The sequence below is a fragment of the Equus quagga genome, chromosome 4 (genome assembly GCF_021613505.1).
Source record: "Equus quagga isolate Etosha38 chromosome 4, UCLA_HA_Equagga_1.0, whole genome shotgun sequence".
Classification (NCBI taxonomy): Eukaryota; Metazoa; Chordata; class Mammalia; order Perissodactyla; family Equidae; genus Equus; species Equus quagga.
This window is the reverse complement of record NC_060270.1, coordinates 108,292,312-108,315,411: the sequence shown is the minus strand read 5'-3', so window position 1 is coordinate 108,315,411 and position 23,100 is coordinate 108,292,312. Positions and strand designations below refer to the sequence as shown.

General features: G+C 40.9%; 1 protein-coding gene across 3 annotated transcripts in view; it reads left to right on the top strand.

The window, feature by feature from the left end:
* STK39 (serine/threonine kinase 39) overlaps positions 1 to 23,100 on the top strand; it is a 278,105-nt gene that overhangs the window by 48,057 nt on the left and 206,948 nt on the right. For 2 of the 3 annotated variants that reach the window (XM_046659106.1, XM_046659105.1), the window contains exons 2-3: positions 7,533 to 7,645; positions 21,228 to 21,336. In XM_046659106.1, coding sequence (XP_046515062.1) covers positions 7,533 to 7,645; positions 21,228 to 21,336 — 222 coding nt within the window. Of the gene's footprint in view, positions 1 to 7,385; positions 7,411 to 7,532; positions 7,646 to 21,227; positions 21,337 to 23,100 lie in introns of those variants that run through there. The other variant, XM_046659108.1, reaches the window with a different exon arrangement.

The window sequence follows — 23,100 nt, the reverse complement described above, 5'->3', positions numbered from 1 at the left end:
TGGAATAGACACCAACCTCTTGTTGGAGCTAATGGACATCATACTCTGTTGGCTCCTTAAGTGATTGTCTCTAAACTACCGATAGGCCTTTCTGGTCTTTGCTTGTGTATTGGGCTGGTACGGCAAACCGTGTTCTTCCTCCTCCTGCTGTTTCCCTGTTAGGCTCTGTTAAGGGGGTTCTGGGGCTGGAGGAGGGAGAAGGGACGTGCTTCATCCTCTTTGTTTGCTGTTCTCGTCAGCTTCATTCCAGAAAGGGTCTTTCACTCTGCTAGCAGCAGTTGGTTCTGGTCTCCAGCTTCTTTCTATATCCTGAAACCAGTCTTGTGTGTACAATGGCAACACATGTATAGCTGAAATGGGATCAATGGGACTGACCTCAAAGGAGATTCTGGCTCTTCTTTTTGCTTTTAGAGCCCTTCCCATTTCCAGGTGGCTTAAGGTTGGAGCATTAAGGAATCGGAGACCAACACCACACCAGGTTAGAATATTGTCCTGGAACCAAACACTTGTGTCTTTTGGCCTTTGCCAGTGGGCGTATCTTTTTATCTCTGTGAATAGCAGTGGATGTTTCTTTGTGGAATGTTGGCTTCTTTTTGGTTGATTTAATCAGTAAAATGAGTGGGTTTTGCTGGGAGGGGTTGGACTACCCCCTCAGAGCAGAACAGGAAGTTTTTCAATCCTGCCAAATCACGGGGCTTTGAGTTTGCAGGGGGCAAGGACTTGAAAGTGACCTTTTACTGAATATAAAAATCAGATTTGCTCTGTAGGAATGTGTCCCTCCTGCAGTCCAGGGCGTGATGCAGTGTCCGCTGAGATGGATTTGGAGGGTTGTCATCGGCTCCTGTCTGTCACCTCCTCATGTTGTTAGATGTTTTCTATCACCTCTTTATACTCAAGTGGAATCATTGAAGGCCCTGCTTTATTTTAGCCTGCCTCATTTTGTGTGGCTCCTACATGCTGAGCAGTGGCCAGGGGATTCAATTTTAAAAATTGATGTTCCCAACCTGTTCTGGTGGAACATTTCTCTTCCGTAAAAGCTTTCCTGTGACACTTGACGCCAGAATTGAAACGGATGTTCTGTAAATCAGAAATGCCTTCAGGCAGACAGCCTCCCCAGGCTCATTCCTTGAAGTTAACTGCCACATCCACCAACAACTACCCGCTTAGAACACACGCAATGAGCTGTCCAGAGATAGCATGTTGAGGAAAAGTGCTCTTCTCCCTGCTTCTAGGTTCTATAGCTTACCAGGGCGTAGTCTTCTCTAAGTGTAGACCCAGCTTCGAACACAGCTTCACCTCCTCTGTCTACAGGTGGCCTCCCCAGGGATGGGTTGACGAGAGTTTCATTCACTTAGCAAACACTTAGTGAGAGCCTCCTGCGTTCCAGGCAAGGGCCTCAGGTGAAGGGCTGATTCTAGGAGTAATAAGGCTGAGGGACACCCCCCAGTAAGCCTGTGAGTGCTAGGATGAGGCTGTCCTGAGTCCTTGGGAGCAGAGAGGAAGTGACTAACCCTGTTTGGGGTTGTTCAAGAAGGCAGCATCTCGAGTGGTTCATAGCCAATCCTTGGGGCTAGGTTGTCACCACCCCCCCCCCCTTCAATATGGGATGGTGTTTTTCTTAAAAAATAAGTGCACATTCACTGACAGAGAGGTTATATGTTTTACTCTAAGTTTTGTGTTGGTCAGTGTCAACATTAGAACTGGAATCCTAGAATACAGTTTCAGCTTTAGGGGGTCTAACCTCTGAGTGCTCTTTGGACTAATTGTGAACTTCTTTTTAACTGGCAAGTAATCATATTTACAGAGTGATTTTTTTAATCTAGTGTGTATCATTAAGAAAACAATGTCTAGGAGTTGAATTGAATTAGATGGAAACAGAGTCCGATACTTAACAGCTCCTTATCCTATATATACCACTCGTCTTTAACCAGGTGCCTATAATTTACCTGTCTCCCCTCATAGTAATTTTGATTATTGATTTTCTTTATGTTAGATAATCCCAGTCCACAGACCTTCTGAGTTTAGTAAGTGTGCTATAGAGTTGTTTTTTTTTAATTGTTGCTTTAGATGTAGCTTGAGGTCCAAGATGAGTTTGCTGACATTCATTCCAATTTGATTCCATACACCAGTTTCCCTCTATCTCTCTTATGATCAGACCCTCAGGCTACTTTTTATTTTTCTGTGGTATTATCAGATGGTGCTCGCTGAGTTACACACAAGCGCTGCTTTTCTTTGGTGAGGTCCGTGACCTCTAAAGGTTTTAACAAGCCAGGCTTTCCCAGGTAAGGTAGTGTATCCAGTTCGGTGGTGAAATGTCAGTACGTTCGCTGAGCGGCCGTTTCTCTACCCCACCCTGGTCTTTATTATCTTTTATAGTAAACTCTAAACCTGCTCTGACAACCCCAGATGGAGGCTCTGCTCTCTGGTTCTTTTGACAGAAGCAGAAGGACATAACTCAGTCAGCTTGGCTGTTACACAAACCAGGTCGCTGAGGAGGGTCATGTGTTTGTGGCTGCCTTAAGAAACATGACCGTGCTGTGCCCGGCCTGGTGTATACACACCGTCTGTGTACCATTTATCCAGACAGGCCAGTGGTAGCATCTGTTTTGTAAAGAAATCCGTATAGCAAATTGCACGTAACACCTGTCTCATTGTTTCTGTTCTTTGTGTTTGACTTGCAAGTTTACCGTGCGCCTGTTCCTTTCACCTAGAATGCACCAAATGACAGGCGAAGGGCCCTGATAGCTTTCTCTTTGTGCAAATAGTAGGATGAGGTGGATGGCAACATGGTGACATGTTGTAAATCAATTTGGGCCAGTGTCCTGAGTACATTCTCATATTATATTGAACCATAGGAAATGTGACCATTTTTGATGTAGAGACAAGTCATCTTCAGATGTGTAATCTAATAAATAATTTTGAATTTGGACCATCAGGTAAGGAAGGGTACACCTTGGAAGCCAAATAGTAGTAACGCAGGGAGCCAAAGTACAGCCTACGACAAGCTTTTATGTGGCTCACAATGCTTTTGTATTTAAAAAAATTGCAACCTTATGATATTAGGAGATCTTGCACCAAATTCTGAATTTTCAGTTTTTCTGCAGAAATCACAATCTTGCCATACTAGGTCAGTGATCTCACAGGGTGACAGTGGACAGAGGCGGGTGGCAGCTGTGCCCCTGCAGAGCTCACGTGTGTGTCCATTCATACCCTGGCCAGCTTCCGGTCCTCACGTGACCTGATTGGCCTTATGAGCTTTGAGGTTGGACACACGATGTACGTAGAGCACAACAGAGTACATTGGGTAAAGAGAACTGGAGGAAATCATCAGCTGGACCAAAGCCATTTGTTTCTTTATTACACACCATCAGTCAGCGCATCTCAAAAGAGCTCCTGATACAACTCTGGACTCTGTTCACTGAGAAAGGATAGGTAAGCATAATTAAGGAGCCCTTTTATATGCTAAGAGATGGGCAAACTCTTGTTAAAATTTTGGCTTGGTGCTCATTTAAGTAGGATGTGATGACAGAATTTCCTTCCGCTGGCCACCATTCACGTCAGAGGCTAACGTAATACCTTTTTAAAATTCTGACATTTATGGAAAGGAATTACTGGGTGATTGACCAAATCCTAATTTTAACATAAAGAAAAGTTCTTATGGATTAGTATGTATTTTTTAAAAGTACCAGATGTTTGTTGCTCCCTTATTTGTCTTGGGGGAAAACTGGAAATAAAGAGAATACTCATCTGTAGAGGATGGGCTGAATAAATAATGGTACATTAACATCATGAAATATTACGTAGCACTAAAATGACAAATTGGCAGGACACCAGTTGACCTAGAGGGATTTCCCTGAGGAGTAATACTAGCTAAGATTTAATTAGTGCTTCCTATATGCTAGGCACGGTTCCAAGGGCTTTCCATGTATTAGCTCATTTGATCCTCACAGCCACCGTTTGAGCTCGGTGGTATGATCTCCATCTTACAAATGAAGAAATTGAGGCATGGAGAAGTCATGGAAGTTCTCCAAGGACAAGCAGTTAGTGTGTGGCAGGGCTGGGATATGAACTCATACAATCTGGATGGACAAAGATCTTTTAAAATCATTTCTTTAGGTTAGATATCAAAGTACATTATCAATGAGAAGTTTAGCTATAGAATATAGTTCATACTGTTCCTGAATTCTCTGGGTTAATCTTATATTTTAGACTTATCAGGGTGTATCAGACCTTAAAAATCATTTAGTCTTCTGGTTTTCCACTTAGCCATCCTCTTCCCCCTTATAAACCAACTGGATCTTCCTGGTAAGCAAAATAAAACAACCCTGACCTGGAGCTACTTTGCCCTCTCTCTTCTCCTTTTGGTGCTACATAAACTACAGATATCGTCTACCTCCTTCATGTTACAGGTGGAGAAATGAGTCCCAGAGAGAAAGCCTAACATTTCTTAAGTTGATGTTTTTCAAGCATGTGAAGTATGTTATGTTATTAAGCCTTCCCGGTAGATTTTATTATGCCCGTTAAGGAAATGGAGGTTTAGAGAGAAACTAGGCCCAGTGTCACAGAGGGACTCAGTTGCAGGGTTGGATAGAATCCCTGTCTCATCTCCTTTTCAAGTGTCTTACTAACCTAACACTTGGGAACTACAGTGGCCTAGCAGAGGCCCTTCAGTTGAATGTTGACTCTTGTTGCTGTTGAATTAATTAGGAAGTTTTTGAGAACTTTTAATTTGTATGGCATAATTGACCATAGGTAACAGTGGGAGAATGACTTAGAACAGACAATGAAAGCCTTTTGTCTTAGTCAGCTCAGGCCGCCATAACAAAATACCATAGAGTGGTGCCTTAAACCACAGAGATTTGTTTCTCAAAGTTTTGGAGGCTGGGAAGTCCAGATCAAGGTGCTGGCCAATTTGGTTTCTGGTGAGAGCTCTCTTCCCTGCCCTTCCTCATCCATAAAGCAGGGGTTGAACTGGATGGTCTTTAAGCCTCCCTGTAACTTTAATGTTGTTCTTGATCTTTGTTATAGTTGAAGGAAATCTTTGGATTCGAAGTGGAGTTTCCCAAACTGTCCAGTGAGTGGTTAACTTCATTCATGCTCTGGCAGTAATCTCATGTCAAGAAGCTTCAAATTTATTCTCTCTAGAGATGAGAAGCTGCCAGTTGTTCTTTAGTCAGCTGTAGTTGTAAAGCAATAACAATTCTCTGGTTGTATAGCTCTAATAAAACACTTTCCCCACCATTCTCTCCCCCTTTTCAGAATTCTCATTTGTGTCCATATTCTTTCATGTGTCTGTGGAAGTCAGGAGATTTTTATAGTCAGGGACTTATCTGACTATGAGAGGGAGCCCCGTGTTACATGCGCTTGTCTTATCCTTCCTGAGAATTTGTTTTCATCTTTCCTGTTTCAGTTCCCCTGATTTGAGAATGTTCTGGGATGCGGATTAAGGCTGGGGGTGGGTTGGGATTGGAGGGAGATTTACTGCACATGGGGCTGAGAGTGACTTCCCATCGGCAGGTAGCTAATGATGTTTGTTGATTTCTCTGTTGGGTGCCAGGCCCAGTGCTAACTAGCTACTTATCACTTTTCTCTGCACCTCCCTTCAGTGGTAGTCTCTTGTTCTGGAGACCTTGACTGGAAAATACACTTTGCTATCAGCGGGACTCTTTGTAGTGTTTGGCTCTGGTATCTGGAGCATTCTGGATTGAACCCAATATGCTGTGATCTGCAGGGGCAGGGAGGCCAACCCATGGGATTTAGAGTAGCAGCTGACGGAGCAAGCAGTGAGATTAGGGAGAGGAAGGCCCTTTTAAACAACCTCTGACAATACCCTCTCCTCGAACTGAACTCTAGAGTGAGGCTCACTTGAACCTTCCCTGTAGGTTGTTTCTTCTTTCTTTAACCACGTAGGACAGAAGAAAGTATTTTCGTAGCAAGACCAAAACAAGTGAGGAAGGGACGAGTGTGCTCTGGCTTGTGAGAAATAGAAAAAAGCACAGACCTTAGAGTCTGGCAGACCTGACTCGGATCTCAGCTCAGGTACTTAGCTGTGTGGGCAAGTTTTCCGAGTCGCAGTTTTCTCACATATAAGTCGAGGCCAATAATAAAAAAAAGAAACAGGCTTATAATGCGAATTATATGAGTAAAGTGCCTACAATTCAGTGGGTGGTCAGTATGTGGATATTCTTCCCCAGTGAACACAGTGGGACTTCCCTGGAACTTGAGTCTTGAAGTTGGAGACCTGTGTTTGGAGCATTAGGGTGATCTGCTCGGGTCACCAGGTCAGGGGGCTAGGCTGATGATGAGGCCACAGGGAAGAAGAAAGAACAGAACTTTAGCTGGAAAGACACCCATTTGGGTACTTCCTTGGGGTGGGTCAGCCTTGATTTGCAGTAGAAATGTCATGTCTTTCTATGACATATATAAGGAAAGCTAATACTGTTCTCTCTTCTTTATTGCCAAAAGATGCCCCTCCCCCACCCCCCACGATATTTGGTGACTCATTTGGGAAGCAGTACCCAAAGAAAACTTTAAGGAGAAAGGTCACTATCACATCTGGCCCCCTTTTGCACAGTCCCGAGCACAGGCTGTTTCTCTCATTGGCAGTCTTTCAGTGGTAGAGGATTTATGTGATTAGAATGAGATTTTGGTATTCTTTGCAGAATTGAGATGCCTTAACCTAGAGGTCTTTTTGCCCCTATGGAATATAAATACGATTAGGAGCTCTTTGTGCTCTACCACAAATCATTCCGTGTCTACATTTTGCTCTTATAAAATATGGATAATGACACGACTGTCTCCTAGGAGTTTGAGTGCATTAGCTAATGATCATGAAACCTTAGAAATAGGAAATTCATATGAACGCTGAGAGCTTTTGTAATTACACATTTGCATCATTTCGCTTGGCATCCTTGAAAGTCGTGCTTTCAACATGAGAATACTCGGCTTGATTCCTGTCCTTCTAATTGTAGAGCCAACTCTGAAGAAATAAGCTCAGAGAGTGCTCAGAGCAGATAAGTTGTCGCAGCATCGTGTGGAGGCCCTGAAGTGGCTCAGGCTGAAGTGGTTTGGTTTGGGCTGAAGTGGAAGAAGAGCTTGAGATGTTTTAAAGGCACTGAAGTTAGAAAATATCAGGATCTGAGGAGGCTAATGGCTTCCATGCAGGGCTCTGCTTAGAAGCCCGTGTCCCTCGCCCCTGTGACCTCAGACCAGTCACTTTTTCAGCCTTGTTCTGGTTGGTAGTAAACACACTGAATTCCAACAGGCTCTTTTGACGTGGGCCACCTTCCTGGACTGTAAGCCTCTGGAGTGCAGATTCTGTCTTTGTATCTTCTAGAAAAGACCAGTTTTTCCTTTTTCTCCTCCAGATAATTATTTTCGGACTTAAACTCTTTAAAAAGATGTCAAATGGTAATGTTTTGAATACCTTGAATAGAAGACTTTAAAAAAAAGTGGATATTTATTTGTGAAGGGGGTCACAAATAGCAACCAGACTTCACCATTTGAGAGCTAATGTTTTTATTTCGTTTCAGGCAGTGGAGCTACTGCTGTGGTTCAGGCTGCTCTCTGCAAACCCAGGCAAGAACGTGTAGCAATAAAGCGGATCAACTTGGAAAAATGCCAGACCAGTATGGATGAACTATTAGTAAGTAAAGCGAAGGGGATACCAGCTGGTTGCTTTTCTTAACTTAAGCGTGTGTGGAAATGGGTGGGAGAGGCGGGGAGAGGAGAGAGCAAAGGCAACTTGGTGTTATCTCCTATTTTGATGCACGAATTTCTTGGAAAGCAGCCCACACGGCTTTTTCCTCCCCTGATTGATTATACTGTAGCTTCTAATTGTGTTGTATAGAATCCAGCTCACTTTGTTTCGACAAACAGTATTTTGTTCGGTCCTCATAAGCCCCCGATGGGCATGGTCGCAGTGTTGAAACTCTATTTTATAAAACAAGGGAACAGACTCAAATGACCTAAGATCCTGTGACACTGCGCGCAGCGTTGGATGGCGAGCTTCCGGCCCTCAGTCTAGAATCATGACACAGAGAGGAATTATTCCCCAAACAATTTGTTGGTCATTTTGGTTTTCATAAATTGCAAAATCACCTACAAATTTCAGTTATTCAAAATATTTCAGGGTAACTTGTATTTGGCTAATAAGAATAGTTTTTCGTTCATGGCAACTTGTGCCTCTTATTCTAAATGAAGTACATTGCAAAATAATTGGAGCTTGTCAGTGTGGATATGACTGAGGTAGCGTTGGACGGTTGAAGGAACATTTGCTTTTGGCTTAACTGACTCATTATTAAATAAACTGCTTGGCAAATGGTTATTAGTTGCCCAGCAAACTGTGAAGGGTTTCAGAGTTTAATCTCATAAATATAGTTGTCGTTCTGCTTGCCAATTTTCTTTTTTTCCTTTTGGCCATTTATTTGAGGATAATAGAAAACTGCAGTGGAGGAGTTAACTGATTGGTTATCCCAACTCTAATCCCAGTGCAAATATTAGTCCGATAGCTCCATACAAGCTACAAAGTATAATGACAGTTGGCTCCAGATGAAGAAGGCTTTGTTACGTTCTACATTGGGAATGGAATGCCATTAACAAGGGCTTTTTGTCTTTACTCAGAATATAGCTTTTATTTCAGGCTTAATTACAGTACGCTATAGTATAAATTAAGTACAAGGGTAAAGCTGTACTTTTCCAGATCTGTTTGGCCTTACGTTTTAAATTAGGCTACACAGGGCGTAGATTTCACGGGGAATGAAATAACAGACTGCCTTCTAAAACTCAGATGAAAGTAAGGGCTTCCTCAAGTTAATGTTAATTTCCCCCCCCCCCCAAAATTTGCATAAATTTAAGGCTTTTACCCTCTTCAAAATCTCTGCTGTGCTTTGTTCTTACTGATATTATGATTGCACACTTCTGTTGCTTGCTATCGTGGTGACCAATAAAATCATGCCTTTGTCATCTGACCAGTTTTCAAGGTCACTTTCCCTGAGTGGAAAAGGCACTGAACAAACTGTGGGGAGAGTTGGGTCCTGCTTCTGCCACTAGCTTGTTTTTTTAACTCTAATCAAATTACCTAACAGCTCTGCCCTATTTAAAAGAGAGTTGAATTGGAAGATCTCTGAGATCCCTTTAGGAGACCTCGAATTCTGTGGCTATACTAAGAATACATTAATTTTTTTTTTTTTTAAGATTTGGAGTATAGATTTAAACTTTTGTAGTGTTTGGAAATATCACTGAAGAATTTCCCCATGATAGTTGTATTTGATTGTGGTGCTTTGTTGGAGGTCTCACAGCCATCATTTCGCCACTAGGAGAATATTTATATGTACAGAATATGTATAAAGCTTGTGTGTACTTGAGTCTGACAGTTCTGGAACCAGCTTTCTGGGCCCATGCTGTGGTCTCTGGTCTTTACCAAGCCTGCAGTTGCCCAAAGCCTCTATGTTTTCCCTCTGCTGGCTTTTTATCAGCACTCTGCTGCCAGTGATGGTAGCTGTGTAAGGGCCCAAGTGGAGGTCAGCAGGGAGACTGTTTTTCTAGGCTCTTTCTTCTGTTTCCCTGGGACCAGGAAGCACAGCAGTGTCATTTGGAGGTGCTGTAATTTAGGCAGAACTGTCGGTGCAAGGACATGTGCTTTATGACTTTGTGCTTGGCTCTGTCAATCTGAGGTCTTGGGATTTATGAGATTGCTTATTAGCAGTTAATTTATTTCTCTCATTCTTCTTTTCCTCCTTAATGCCCATGTTGTATTAATGGACTATAGAATATATGCATAGTTATCTATTTTTCATTTAAAATGTATATTGATTTATTGCTTTGATCTTTCCTTAATCTTGAACCATCGAATTTTTGATGTCTTGGTATGCCTAGAGATGGGAATGGCTGTGGTTCTTTAGGATGTCCTACTCTCAGGTCCTTTACAAACAAAAAGAAATGGAACTCACAGTATAGGCCACCCAGTGTTGCCTGGTCTTTTGGCCTAGCTTTTGGTACGTGAGATTGTGTGGAGCAAAGTTGCTGTAATCCTTTCCATTTCTAATACTGCTGTTGCTCACACTTTTATTATCTCTGTGGGTTCACAGTTTGGCAGTGTTTGGACATCCGGTATCCTAATAATCCTTTAATTCCATGTGTGTGTGTGTTATATACAGGTCAGTGCTCTGCATCGTTTCACAAACTGCGCCATGTGTTAACTGGAAGCCATTGTTCTTACAAGAAACAATGGTTACTGGAATCCTTATCTTGTGAGAGTGTTATGTCATAGAAGTCACAATTATCAACTATTTGCTGGCTGTTGGAACATTGGCCTCCCCTGCTGAAACTGTGTCACTTCCCACCCCCTACTTTTTGCCCTGTCTCTACCCGCTATACCCCGACTCCCATAGTAAGGTGGCATTTACACACAGAGGTCAGATCTGATGGCACAGAACAGCTTTGGACAACTGGCCGTGGACTGTGCTTCTTTGTGTGTTGGAGGCTATTAGTAGATTTTCCTCCGATCATGAGTTTGTTCCAGGTTTTGCTGAAGAAAGATTCAAGTGATTTCATGATTTCTCGAGCAAAGTGTTAATTCCAGTGCCAGCTTCTCTGAGAATGAAGAGAAGAAAAAAAATGTTAGATGAGCTCATTGGTGCTAAATAATTGGTAATTTAAATAAAATTCATACTGTTAAAATGGGCATTGTCATATTCCTCAAAGATAATTTGGTTTCATGTCTAATATACATTAATTAGCTTGGTGAATACTTAATGGGTTCCTACATTGTGTTTAGGCCCATAAAAAGGATGAGTTTTGGGTGTATATATGGGAGAACAAAGGTAGGTGCTTACTGAAAATTCATTTTATTTTGATAGCAATTAGATTAGAATACCCTAGAATAAATATCTTCCTTGGCATCACATGAATGGCATTTAATTCATCTTAACTAATTATTTTCTATGCATGCTGTTAAATTTGCACGTATGTTTTAGACTTTGGCCTTTAACTATATCTTAATCTCTCTAGGTATGATAATGTTGGTGGTTAATTTTTGAGGAGCTAAGGGGGTGTTACTGGTCTGTTCTCTCTTCCTGACCATCCCAACTTAAATGCTTTGATAATTTCTGAGATTTGTTAATCCTGTATTAGTTGTTAACCCCGTATTTGTTAATTCTACAGAGATGTGAATGACTGATTATAATTAGTTTAACACCCTCTTGGAGATATTTGTAGTTTTGGAGCAGAACTTGTTAACTCCATAATTATTAAACCCACTAGATGCTAGGCACTGACTTAGGTGATGGGAAAACAAAGAGAGTTCATGTTCCATGGGGAGCGCTTGAACTAGTAAAGGAGTCTCTTCATTTTTGTGTTGGATTGATGAGGTTTTTTGAGCTAGGGGTATCTTTCTGCACCTTTTCCTCTGTTTGTCTAGAAATGGTTTAGCAGATTGCTAGGTTCTCTGATGTGTAGTCCATTGAGGCAGTTCTTGCTTTCCAATAGGAATTTAAGACTTGCCAAATGAGTCTGACCCACTGTCCTGCAGACTAATATATTCTATGTGAAGATGGCCTTGAGGTTTTGTGAGAGAGCTTGGTTCTCCGGTTTGTGGTCAACCTCAAAGGTTAGGGATGCTACTTGAGGGCACACTTGGCTTCCCTTAAAATCTGTTACATGACTGAAGAATTAATCTGCTTCTTCTGAAGTCATCTGTCTTTTTAGTCTCCATCACCAGGTAACAATGGATTTCATAAATGTGAATGGTCCTTCCTTTTATTTATCCTAAAACCCACTTTTTCCACGCTTCAGGCTACTCTCCCTTCTTTTTATGCAAGGCTTGATGAACATTGTGGTTCATCACCGTACTTGACTTTCTGATTTTTAGACTGTAATCTGTATCCTTCTCAATTTTTTCCTCTAGACTTGCGTTCTCCTATTTTCAGTCTGTTTTTGGTAGCTGGTCACAGAAAACTGAGTAGCATTTTCTTATTCCTTCCCATTCATCAGTGCCGTCCTAGCTTACAGTTGAATTCCTAGCGGTGGGAGAACTGTGTGTAAAGGAGAAATCATGGCCCTGGGGCCAGGCAAAGTGCTTATTTCTTTAAAGAGAAAGAAATGAAAGAAAGAGACTATCTAGTTAAGCGATTAGATTATGAAATAATGTATAATGATCGTTAAAATATTTTAGCTTGCGATGACTGACAAATGTGAGCAAAGTCATTTCAAAAAGCAGTGGCTACACAAAAGTGATGAGTGCTGAAACTTGTGGTGGAGGGAAAAGAGCTCCCTGGCTCACAGGGCCTGCGCGCTTCACTAGGATTAGCGACTTTGGCCCAATTGGTTTCACCTCTGATCCTCAGTCTCCCTGTTGGTTCAATAAGGAGTCATACTTGATGGCAAAGATTTATTATCATGACCAGAGTTCTATGATTCTTTGTATTTAAAAATTAATTCCTTTAATGAAATTGCTTTTGAAAAATCACTTGAACAAAAACACTAATTACTAGCAAATTATGCTTTATAATTTAGAGTCAAGTCACTCCGGTATTGTGGCGTAACAATAAAAATCCACTGTAAATTCATAGATTTTACCTGCCTCTCCCCTCTCTCCCTCTCTCCCTTCCTTCTCTTCAGAGGCATGAATTAGCTATGATTTGTAGATTATTTTGGAGGACAGAGCTCCAGATATTCACTTTGCCTAATGGTCATTTGAGAGAAGACTTTAGTTATCCCCTAAGCATTATCTGACACAGGCTTCTTTCATCTTTTTAAAATTAGATTAGACGTTTGCGGACCTCTGAGCAGTTCCTCTAGGCAGAAGTGTTTCTTTTCCTTTTAATTGAGATTTAAAAAAATTTAAAAACCCCTTTTTGCACTGTTTTACCTAATCTCTGTAATTATGTTGATAGTTTTGCAAATCTTGTTTATTGTAGAAAAAAATTATTCTTGTTTGAGGACATCAGCTTAAAAAGCTGGAAGCTGTAATGTGTGGTTTTTTTTATCGTATGAAAGTATTTTTCCATTCTTTTTGAACTGAAGAATTTTCTAATTAGTGAATTAATTATTCATATCCCAGCTCATTCCTCATCATATGTGGTAACAAATTGCATTTGGCTGTTTCTTGTAGGGGATGGCATTAAAATGCAAGCCTACTTCACTGAATGTGGTACTATTTTGAGCATTTCAGGTCTCACACATTAAATTTTGTACTCTCATTTGTCCCTTGCCACTTAGCTTTGTAATTATATTCATATGACTTGGTGTTTGTATTTGCCCAAGTATAGTCCAATTGAGGGCAGGATTAGAAATGGGAAATTTTTGGATATTTTGAGGACATATATTTTTAACAAATTAGAGAATAAATACCATATCTATGCAAAACTAATTTATTTTTACAGCTCCAAAGTTACATTAGCTTAGGAATATGTATGATTTGGTTGGAGAAAATTTTCGTTTCTGGAACACCAAATTTAAGAGTTATCTCATAGTTGATTCAGATAATTAAATATACTAATTGAATTTATTTTTAAGTGTTCTTACATATTTGCTAGAAATGGCTTGCTAAAATGTTTAACATCTCATTTTCTTTTTTCAAAAAGTAAGCAGAAATTAATGTTGCAAGGACACTTATATTTCTGGACTTGCATGGGCTCAGTAACAAAGAGACCCAGCACATACTCATTTTCACAGTAGGAAAAAATGAGTAAAACATTCCCAAATTCAGTACAACTTCAGTTACGTCTTATTATTTTTTTTTTTTTTTCATCTCACTTTTGCCACCCTCACAGACTTCTGGAGAAGGTCGTTGCTTGGGTTGAGACACATACTTTTGTTCTTTCCTACGTTATCTTCTTTCTTATTTCGGTTTGGTTATTTACACAATTAATTAGGCTGCTGCTGAAAAAGAAAGACTCTGAAGTACTCAGGGAGAAGTTTGGAGAGTGTTAGGCAAGGTTTCTGCCACTTTTGCAAGAGGATTGTTCCTGGCAGAACCCTAGACTGCAGAATGTTCCCAGGCGTGGGACACGGGACACCACAAAAAAGAACAAGACACATTTCACCTCACATTCTCATCTTTTGGTGATGAAGCCAAATACAGCAGCAGTGCTGAAGGTTGGCCTGGAGGTTTCCAGCAGCATAAATTGGCTGACACAAAAATTCTTCATGTTTTGTTTTTAATGCAGTTCTCGATGTTACTTTTTTCAGTACTTTCAATCATAGACAATTAAATGATCAAACCACACTTGTTGATAGCTGAGCCTTATTCAGAGTTCATAATGGCCAACCTAAGTGCCTTCAGAACCCATAAGGCATTCTTATTACCATTTGCTGAAGAACTTTTTTAGCCAATTCTGAAAGAAAATGGCGCTTCCCCATTGAATTTTCCTATAGTATTTCAACATCACTCTTTTATTCTTTGCTTTCTTCCCTCTCCTTGTTTCTTTTGAAGAAAATACCTATACTAGTGGCTTCTACATTTCCATGCAAAATTCTTTATTTTTTTTAGACAGTTTTTGCAGAGTACCCAACTTTGTGACATCATAACCAAGCGAGTAGGCCCTGGGATGTACATTCTCTTCTCTCAGCAAGTAGACATTTACCCATTGTGATTTCCCTGCCGATTTTGAGGGATTTTCCAGACCACCGACTCCCAGGACACTTTACCTTTTATAGCTGCTCTCTCTAGTTTTAAATACTTCTGAACAAACACTGATTAAGGCTATCACAGAATTCATGCTTCCCTTTTCCTAATTTTTAAAAAATGGTTCCCTGTCTTCAAAATATCTAGACTTTTCCCAGTTCTAATCCTGCCTTTAATTGGACTGTACTTGGATAAACACAGATATGAAATCCTATGAAAATAACTACAAAACCAATTGGCAAGGGACATTCGTTGATTCTTTTGTAGGTGGTACAAGTCAGAATATTTGACTTACTCTTCCTTGAGTAGGATTTTCCTATTGATACTCTTATTCTAAAAGAGGCAAGAGTTTGCTGCATATGTGGTATGTAACTTTTTATAATTAAAAAGAATCTCACAGTGACATTTTTCATGATTGAAAATGAGAGTCTAGGAAAATTCACTGCTCTTATAAGAGCTTTGTCAATCTTTTTCTTCCATTTCTTGTCTGACTTTTGAAATCATTAATTTTTTTTTTTTCTTTTTAAAAATATTATGCTACTTAAAGTATTGGGTTATTTATGAAGATTGGTTAGGTTAGCCTTCCTAATGATGCCGATGTTATAGAAGTGAGAGCTGGAGAACGACTTTCTGAAAAGAGTTTTTATTTACCAGTTACCGTCATGTCCTTTAAGGAATTCTTTAAATGCTTGGAGGGTGTTGCATGCATTTGAAAGACGTATTTGGTTATATCTTGCATTTGGAAGTGTATCTTTCATTTGATAGTATTTGTAGATCATTTATACTTTTTCCTTCTTAGATTAAGTTGCAGTGTGGAAATGTGTCTGGGAGCTAGATGTTTCTCTCAGCATTTCTCTGAAAGAATAATGCCTCTCCATGCTTGGCTTGAAAGCAGTGGTTCTCAACCTTGGCTGCACATTAGAATCACCTGGGAGCTTTTGAAAATTTTCCTTCCCAGGCTGTATCCTAAACCAATCTAAATCAGCGTCCCTGGGGCTGGGATCCAGGCATTGGTATTTTTTAAAGCTCCCCAGGCGATTTGAGTGCACAGCCAAGGTTGAGAACTGTTGCTTTGGAATAAAGTTAGAAACAGCGTCTCCTCTGATTTAGCTGCACATGATGTTGGAGCTTGAGTAGGTTTGATTTCTTAACTAAGCCTGAGTTGGATATTTTGCCACCAATACCAGATAAAGAAGGATTTATTTAGGATTTACATAAGTTGTGAAAATATGCTAATTTGTTTAAGTATAGTTTCATATTTCGAATTCAGAATCCATTTAAACTGTTCCCTTTCAGTAAGGAAATCTTTCCTTTTAGTGCTTTGTGAATCTCGGGGTCTTTGGGACAAGAAAAACTAGGCTTTAGCCTTTTCCTCATTCTTATATCTTCAAACTCTTTTTTATTTCTCTTTGTTCTGAACCCCTTGCATAAGTATATGTTTAGGCTCCTTATTCCAGAAGGCTTTGAGGCAGCTTACCAGGGTGCCTGAAGTATGGCAAGGTGATAAATTAAACACAGGGTGACAGAATTAGGAAAAACACAGGTAGGGACAATGTAGATTCAGGAATGAAGCTGAAAATTCATAGCCCGGTGACCTATACATGCGTTCTGGGACACTCCCTGAGGCAGCAGAGCAGGCAGAGCACGGTAGGTAATGTTTCTGTAGGAGAAGGTGGGTGCTGCTGCCAGGGTCTGTCTTTACCTTTGAGGCTTAGTTAGGAACTTGGGACCCTTGAGATCAGTGATCAATGTGGGTATGCTTACATGCAAAGGAGGAACTGAGACTTTTAACATTTGTGTTATGTGCTGGGCGTTCAGCTAGGAGTTTTATAGATCTCATTTCACATATTTCATGACAATCCTCTGTAGATGGCATTATTAAGCTCCTTTTAGAGAGACTGAGGCTCGAAGACAGTGGATAACCTGCCCAGGTGATCCAGCTGGTCAGTGGCATAGCCAAGCTGCAAAGCCAGCTGTGTCTTACAGTATAGCCCTTCTCTCTGTGGCTCGTTGTGGGTCACATCCCTGTTAATCAGAGTGCCTGCTTGTCCTCAGTACTATTTATAGGAGTAATGATTTTTTTGGGGGGGGGGGCCACAAATGCTACATAGTAGTACTAGAAAATCCCTCATGAATATTTAAACAGTTTTTTTTTTTTGCATTTTCCCAGGTTTTTGTTGTTTTCCACCCAACCCATCATATTTTCAGGGTAGGGTATTCTGTGTTTTTCATATCCCCCACCAAACCTCATTTGTCCCATATGAGAGGCCTAGATCATGCCCTTGTTTGGTGAATTTGGCTGGGCTGGTGCAGCAGCGGTGTGTGGGAGTCCCTCTGATCTGTCTTCCGCCTGCGTTGCTCCCAGCAGAGGGATGCTGCTGTGGCTGCCACTTCAGTCTTAGCAGATGGAAAGGCTTTTTACTTGCTCCCCCGTTTGGGTTGGTTTTCCCACTCTTGTGAAATTTCACTTGTGATGTGTTTCAGATGAAGCTGCATGAGGAGATCCAGCTCTTTAAGCCACAGGGAAGATTAACTACTGTGCCATAGCCTGGTTTGGCACTGGATGACATGTCTGGGTCTTATTTCACTAGACTTCCAAGGGAGCCACTGTGTTATATTCCTTGACTATAGTTTTGGCAAATGTGTTGCCTGGATTTCAGAGTTCTGTGAGTTCTTCCAACTTTGACCTCATGTTTTTTTCTCCCCTTGGGTTTTTTTTTTTTTTTTTTTTTTTTTTACCGTTTCCCATAGTTGTGAAATTCAGAACACAAACACTACAGTCTCCCGTATTTCCAACTTTGCTTCCTACCCCTTTCTTAAGGTCAGACTCAGCTAGGTGGTGCCGCTGGGCCTGCTCTCCTGCTCAGGCCTTCTAACCTCATCCCCTTCATTGCGGCCCTCTGTGCTCTTTCCTTTCACAGTCTCTCCTCCTGAGTGCCTCTCTGTCTGCCTTCTACTGCATTGCCACTCAAAGTCTGGGTTCCTGACTTGAAGCATCGGTATCAGTTGGAAGTGCAGAATCTCAGGCCTCACCCCAGGCTTCCAGATCAGAATATGCATTTTCACAAGGTCCGCAGTTGATCTCTGTGCACATTCAAGTTTGAGAAGCACTGCTCTAGATCCCACTTCTTACATGGATTATGTCCTAATTACGGGGAATAGAGTATTAGAACCTATTCATTCTCTAAGAAGAATTGGATAAAGAGGTTTTTTTATCATGTCCATTTATTCATCTTTGGGCAATCCTTTTGTCATGTTTAGGGACAGGAACAAATGAATATGTTTAAGAATAAATGGCTTTGGGGCTGGCCCCGTGGTTGAGTGGTTAAGTTCGCGTGCTCCGCTGCAGGCGGCTCAGTGTTTCGTCAGTTCGAATTCTGGGCGTGGACATGGCACTGCTCATAAAACCACGCTGAGGTGGCGTCCCACATGCCACAACTAGAAGGACCCACAACGAAGAATATATAACTATGTACCGGGGGGCTTTGGGGAGAAAAAGGAAAAAAAGAAAAAAAGAATAAATGGCTTTGCCTACCCGTATGAGTGAAGTTAGGGCATTGGGAAAAGTTAGGATAATTTGTTGATAGACTTACCAAGGAAGGATTCAAGTAGCAACCATCATCACTCTTTTGAAAAGAAATGGAAGGGGTAGTTCTGTGGAAATGCTGTTTGATTCAAGAAATATTTATAGTTTTCAAAATATAAAATATAAAAAATATATGTTTGGGCTACTGTAACAAAATACCATAGTCTAGGTGGCTTACAAACAACAGAAATTTATTCCTTATAGTTCTGGAGGATGGAAGTCTGAGATCAGGGTGCCGGCGTGGTCAGCTGGTGGCGGTCTTCCAGACTGCACACTCCTCACTACTTCGCGTAGCAGAAGGGGCGAGCTAGCCCTCTGGGATCTCTTTCATAGGGGCACTAATCTCATTCATGAGGGTTCCACCCTCGTAACCTAATCACCTCCCAAAGACCTGCCTCCTAATACCATCCACTTATAGGTTAGGGTTTCAACACATGCATTTTGGGGAGGCACAAACATTCAGACCATAGCCAAACTATGCTAACAGGTACAAAATGAATAAATTTTGTACCTCTCTAGAAGGCAACTAAATAAAAAGTCTATATATAAACTAAAATAAGTGTTGGATAGGTAGGTAGAACACCTAGTTCTTCTTTCTTTAAGTGTATTTCTACCCTGTTTGTGGAAATATTACTTATTATGGGGGTTCAATAATAGCACAGGTCATATCCCAAGGCGGAGTGACTGGTGTTTTTTCCTAAGGCAGGTTTCATTGTGTCTTTAAGCATTAGAGGCTCTGCTGTGTGGAAAGGCCGGGCAGTAAAATGGATGGCGTAGGAGTGGGGATGGGGGCCCCCTTGCCAAGTGGTGAAGAGAGCAATGATGCTACTTGGAAGCTGAATGGGGCTGAGTGGTCAGACTGACGCCAGTCCACTCCTAGGTCCCCCACCTCCTCTTTGATGTACCCTCACACTGCACCTGGAGTTGTATTAGTAGGGATGGTATCTGTGTCCCCCTTTTTTTTCTTTAAATCCTCAGGACCTTTAAATGTCCAACTGGTACCTCTAAGACCCAAAACTTCAGAGGGATAGAATTTGGTAAGTTATATCCATAGATTTTCTAAAAGAGTTTCTCTCTCTCTCTCTATCATGCACACATACACACACACACACACACACACACCAGTTTGCTCACTACGATGTCTGAGAACCTGATGCTCTAGATAGGAAGTGATTCCAGCCATCTAAATGCAAAGGGCTAAAAAACATGTTTTTCCAGACTCTGTTCCAACTTTGCTTCAATGAAGAAAATTTTCCTTTCCTATGAGCATTGATTGTTTATTTGCATTTCGATTAATGATTTAAAAGTTTGGAGTTAGAAAGTAGGAAGGCATTTGTTTACGTTGACTATAAAATGGTGAGCATGTGGAGCACACATACTTTCAAAAAGCGTTATTCTGATTTCTGTGAACAACAGGGACATCAGCTTAAACTGGACCCTACCTAATGCTGCTGGCCCTCAAAGTGGGCCATCCACACAATGAGCAAACGCTGGTGACTTGAAATAGGAGTGGCCTGGACAGTGTTCCATTTCCCCTTCAGAAGTGTCTTAGGCTATCAAAACCTAACACCAGAAACAGATGGAAACTGGACCTCAGGTTTCAGATCTTGTTCAAAGGACAGGAGTTGCCGAATTGAAAAGTGTCAGATTTAGAAAACCTGTAATCAGTTAATGGATGAGGGAAATGCGGAAGGTTAAGTGTTGTTACATAATAAAGAGAAATTAGAAAAATTAGTGATTTTCTTAGTTTATCCTTGGTCAAAAGCAAGGTATGTATATATGTTACGTGTCATGGTATTTTGGCCAAGTTATCTGACTGGGGTCTTGTTAATTTGAGAATTAAGTAATACTGGGTCTGCAAAGATTTCAGCCCAAATTGGAATATTCTCGTCGGGCAACATTAAGTAAACTCAGAGTTAACTAGATATTTATTATTACTGAAAATACTTACAGGATGCATAAATATACTTTTTTTCATCATAAATGCATAACAACATAAAGGAGGTTTCTTTGATGACTTAAGTTATTCTTGTGGCTCTTGGACAACACCTTGGGAGTGAGTAGTGTGGTTCTGGTAACTTTGATTGAGGGTTAGTATTTGACTGAAGTTTTATAGGAGTCATCTGGCAATAAGTTAAAACAACCATCCAAAACCGATATGAACTTGACTATTGCAGAAAAATGTGGTTTATTGAAGTTGCCCATTTGTTTGATTTCAAACCTTTGTTGTTTTATGTCTTTATAGAAAACGTTTTTCTCCACAGCAGTTTCCTAAACTTGGCATACAAAGCATTATCTTCCTGCATTGTTAATATGGATTCAATGGTGACACTTTATCTACTGCAGGACTTCTCAGAGCCCTTGACAGTACTAATATTCCCTATGACTCTTAGAGTGGGATACAGTATCTGATATTTTCTAAGCTTATTTCACATTACCTGCCAACTCCCCTGCCTTTTTTTTTCATTGATGGAATATCTACCATGAAATATAGTTTGGGAAATGATGCTGTAGCATTTTCATATGTATTTTCTCATTTACTATCACAGCAGTCCTGAGAAACAGAAACATTTTTTTTTTTTTGGCGCCCTTTGGATGAGGGAGGAGCTAAGACCCACCAGAGTTCAGGCTGGCACCAGGACCCAGGTCTCCTAATCACTCACTCAGGCTTTTCTCTCTCTGTCATGGCCTTCAGTTCCGTTGGGAGGCACTTAGTCGTGGCAGGGCCCTGTGCTGGCAGAGTCGGACAGTATCTGGGTGATGATGCCGATTTGAGGTTCCTCTGTTCTGTGGTTGGTCCATGGTCACCTGTAGAGGCCTTTCTAATTCTGACGAGTTGATGATGAGGGTGAGAGAGTTAGTTCTCATGTAGCTTCTTTGCACTCATGGTTTAGGCAGCCCTTGAGGTATGCTTTTAAGCATGAAAGGTGCCCAGATACTCAACTGTGGTTCACTTGTGTTTTGCTCCCCGATTTTCACTCCATCATGTTATATCATGTTTTTCTCTTTTTATAGAAAGAAATTCAAGCCATGAGTCAGTGCAGCCATCCCAACGTAGTGACCTATTATACCTCTTTTGTGGTTAAAGATGAACTTTGGCTGGTCATGAAATTACTAAGTGGAGGTAAGTGGGTTTTGTTATTGTTTGTTTGCTTGTTTTTTTTTTTTCCTTTTTGTGTGACCAAGCATATTGCATAAAACTAGATTTGATCTTCTTACTCCTGTATTTAAAAGCTTTGCTTGGTTTATTATTTGCTTCGAGAACAAAGTCCAGGAACCTTCACATGGCTACTCAAAGCCTTTCACAGTTCGGCTGAACTTCCTAGACTGTCCTGGCCTTCCTGGTGTAGGGGAGGCTCGCCGAATACCTTCTGCATCTGATGGCTCCGTGCCCTCCCTGCGCTGTTCCTCTGCCCTAGATGTCTATCCTTGCTTCTCCATGTGCTTAAGTCCTAAAAGGCTACATCCTCTCTACAGCCACCCCTTCCTCTCTTCAAAAGATTTAATCAGTCTTTCCTCTTTAAACTCTTTGTTTTTAATATTATTCAAGTCCTTAACATATTGCAATATAATGAATTATTTCATTGCTGTTTATTAAAAGTTCTGTGATGATGGAAATGTTCTTTAGCTGTGCTTTCCACTTTCTCCTAGTTACTGTGGCTCTTGAACACTTGACCGGTGGCTAATGTTACTAAGGGACTGAATTTCTATTCAATTTTAATTAGCTTATATTTAAATAACCTCAAGTGGCTAGCGGCTATGGTATTGGACAGCGCAGATTTAGATTGTGGACTTCATGAGGAAAGCATGGTGTAATGAACTTCTAACTCATTGAACCTGGCACCCTGGGGGTGCTCAATAAATGTTGTTTCACATGAAATGGGGAGAAACTTTCTGCATGCTAAATTATTTGCTTGCCATGTTGATCAGAAGTGACACTATTTTCATCTTAGGTTAGCACATGGGAAGGGAAGTAGCTTTCCCACTCTAGTCTCAGATCACTGAAGTTATAAAAGCCATGAACAGTTTGGTTTATAAGGCAACTTCACATTCTTGTATTTTATTTCTTTTAATCTTTTAACATCACTAGTTGAGAAGGAATGCTAATGATAACCGTTAACTTTACTGGACACTTGCTCTCTGACTAGGTCCTGTTCAATGCAATTTACTTACCTTATTTCATTTAATCTGGACAACACTCTGAATGGCAGGTTGACGCCACCATCCCTGTTTTTCAGGAAGTACACCAAAGCTCCAGAGAGTTAAGCAGCTTGCTCAGGGCCACACACATGGTAACTGTTAGTGTGGGAATTTGTGACTGTAGGACCTGTTGCCTTAAAAGCTATGCTATGCTGCAAATATTATCACCTTCATTATACAGCCCCGAAAATTGAAGCTTAGGAAGCCCAAGTGATTTCCTTTGTACCACTCAGCATACCCATGTCTCTCACTCTTTGTATATCTTTCTGATATGAAGTATGGTGTAGGAACAGAGGAGAACATTTCATGGTGCCTGGACGGAGCCAAAAGTGACATAGCAGAATTTCTGTTGTCGAGCCCATTTTCATCTGCAGACCTAGTTCCAGCTAAGGCTGAATCAGGGAGGCATTTTAACTTTTTTTTTAAAGAAGCTGTCTTCGATCAAGCAGAGGCCCAGAAATGAGATGATGAATGTGTTGTAATTGCCTTGGGTCTGCTTGTGTAGGTCTCGATGGGGAGCCTGGGAGAGCTTAGTTCATTTCTGTTCCCAGTCTTGTCAATCCTATTAGTCATTGTTTCCTTGAGTGGCTACTTTAATTTTTAATTAAAAAGGAGAAGGAAAAAAAGGAGAAAAAGAAAAAGAGAAAAGAAGCCTAGCTGGAGCCAGCCTGCAGTGTTGAATGTGGGG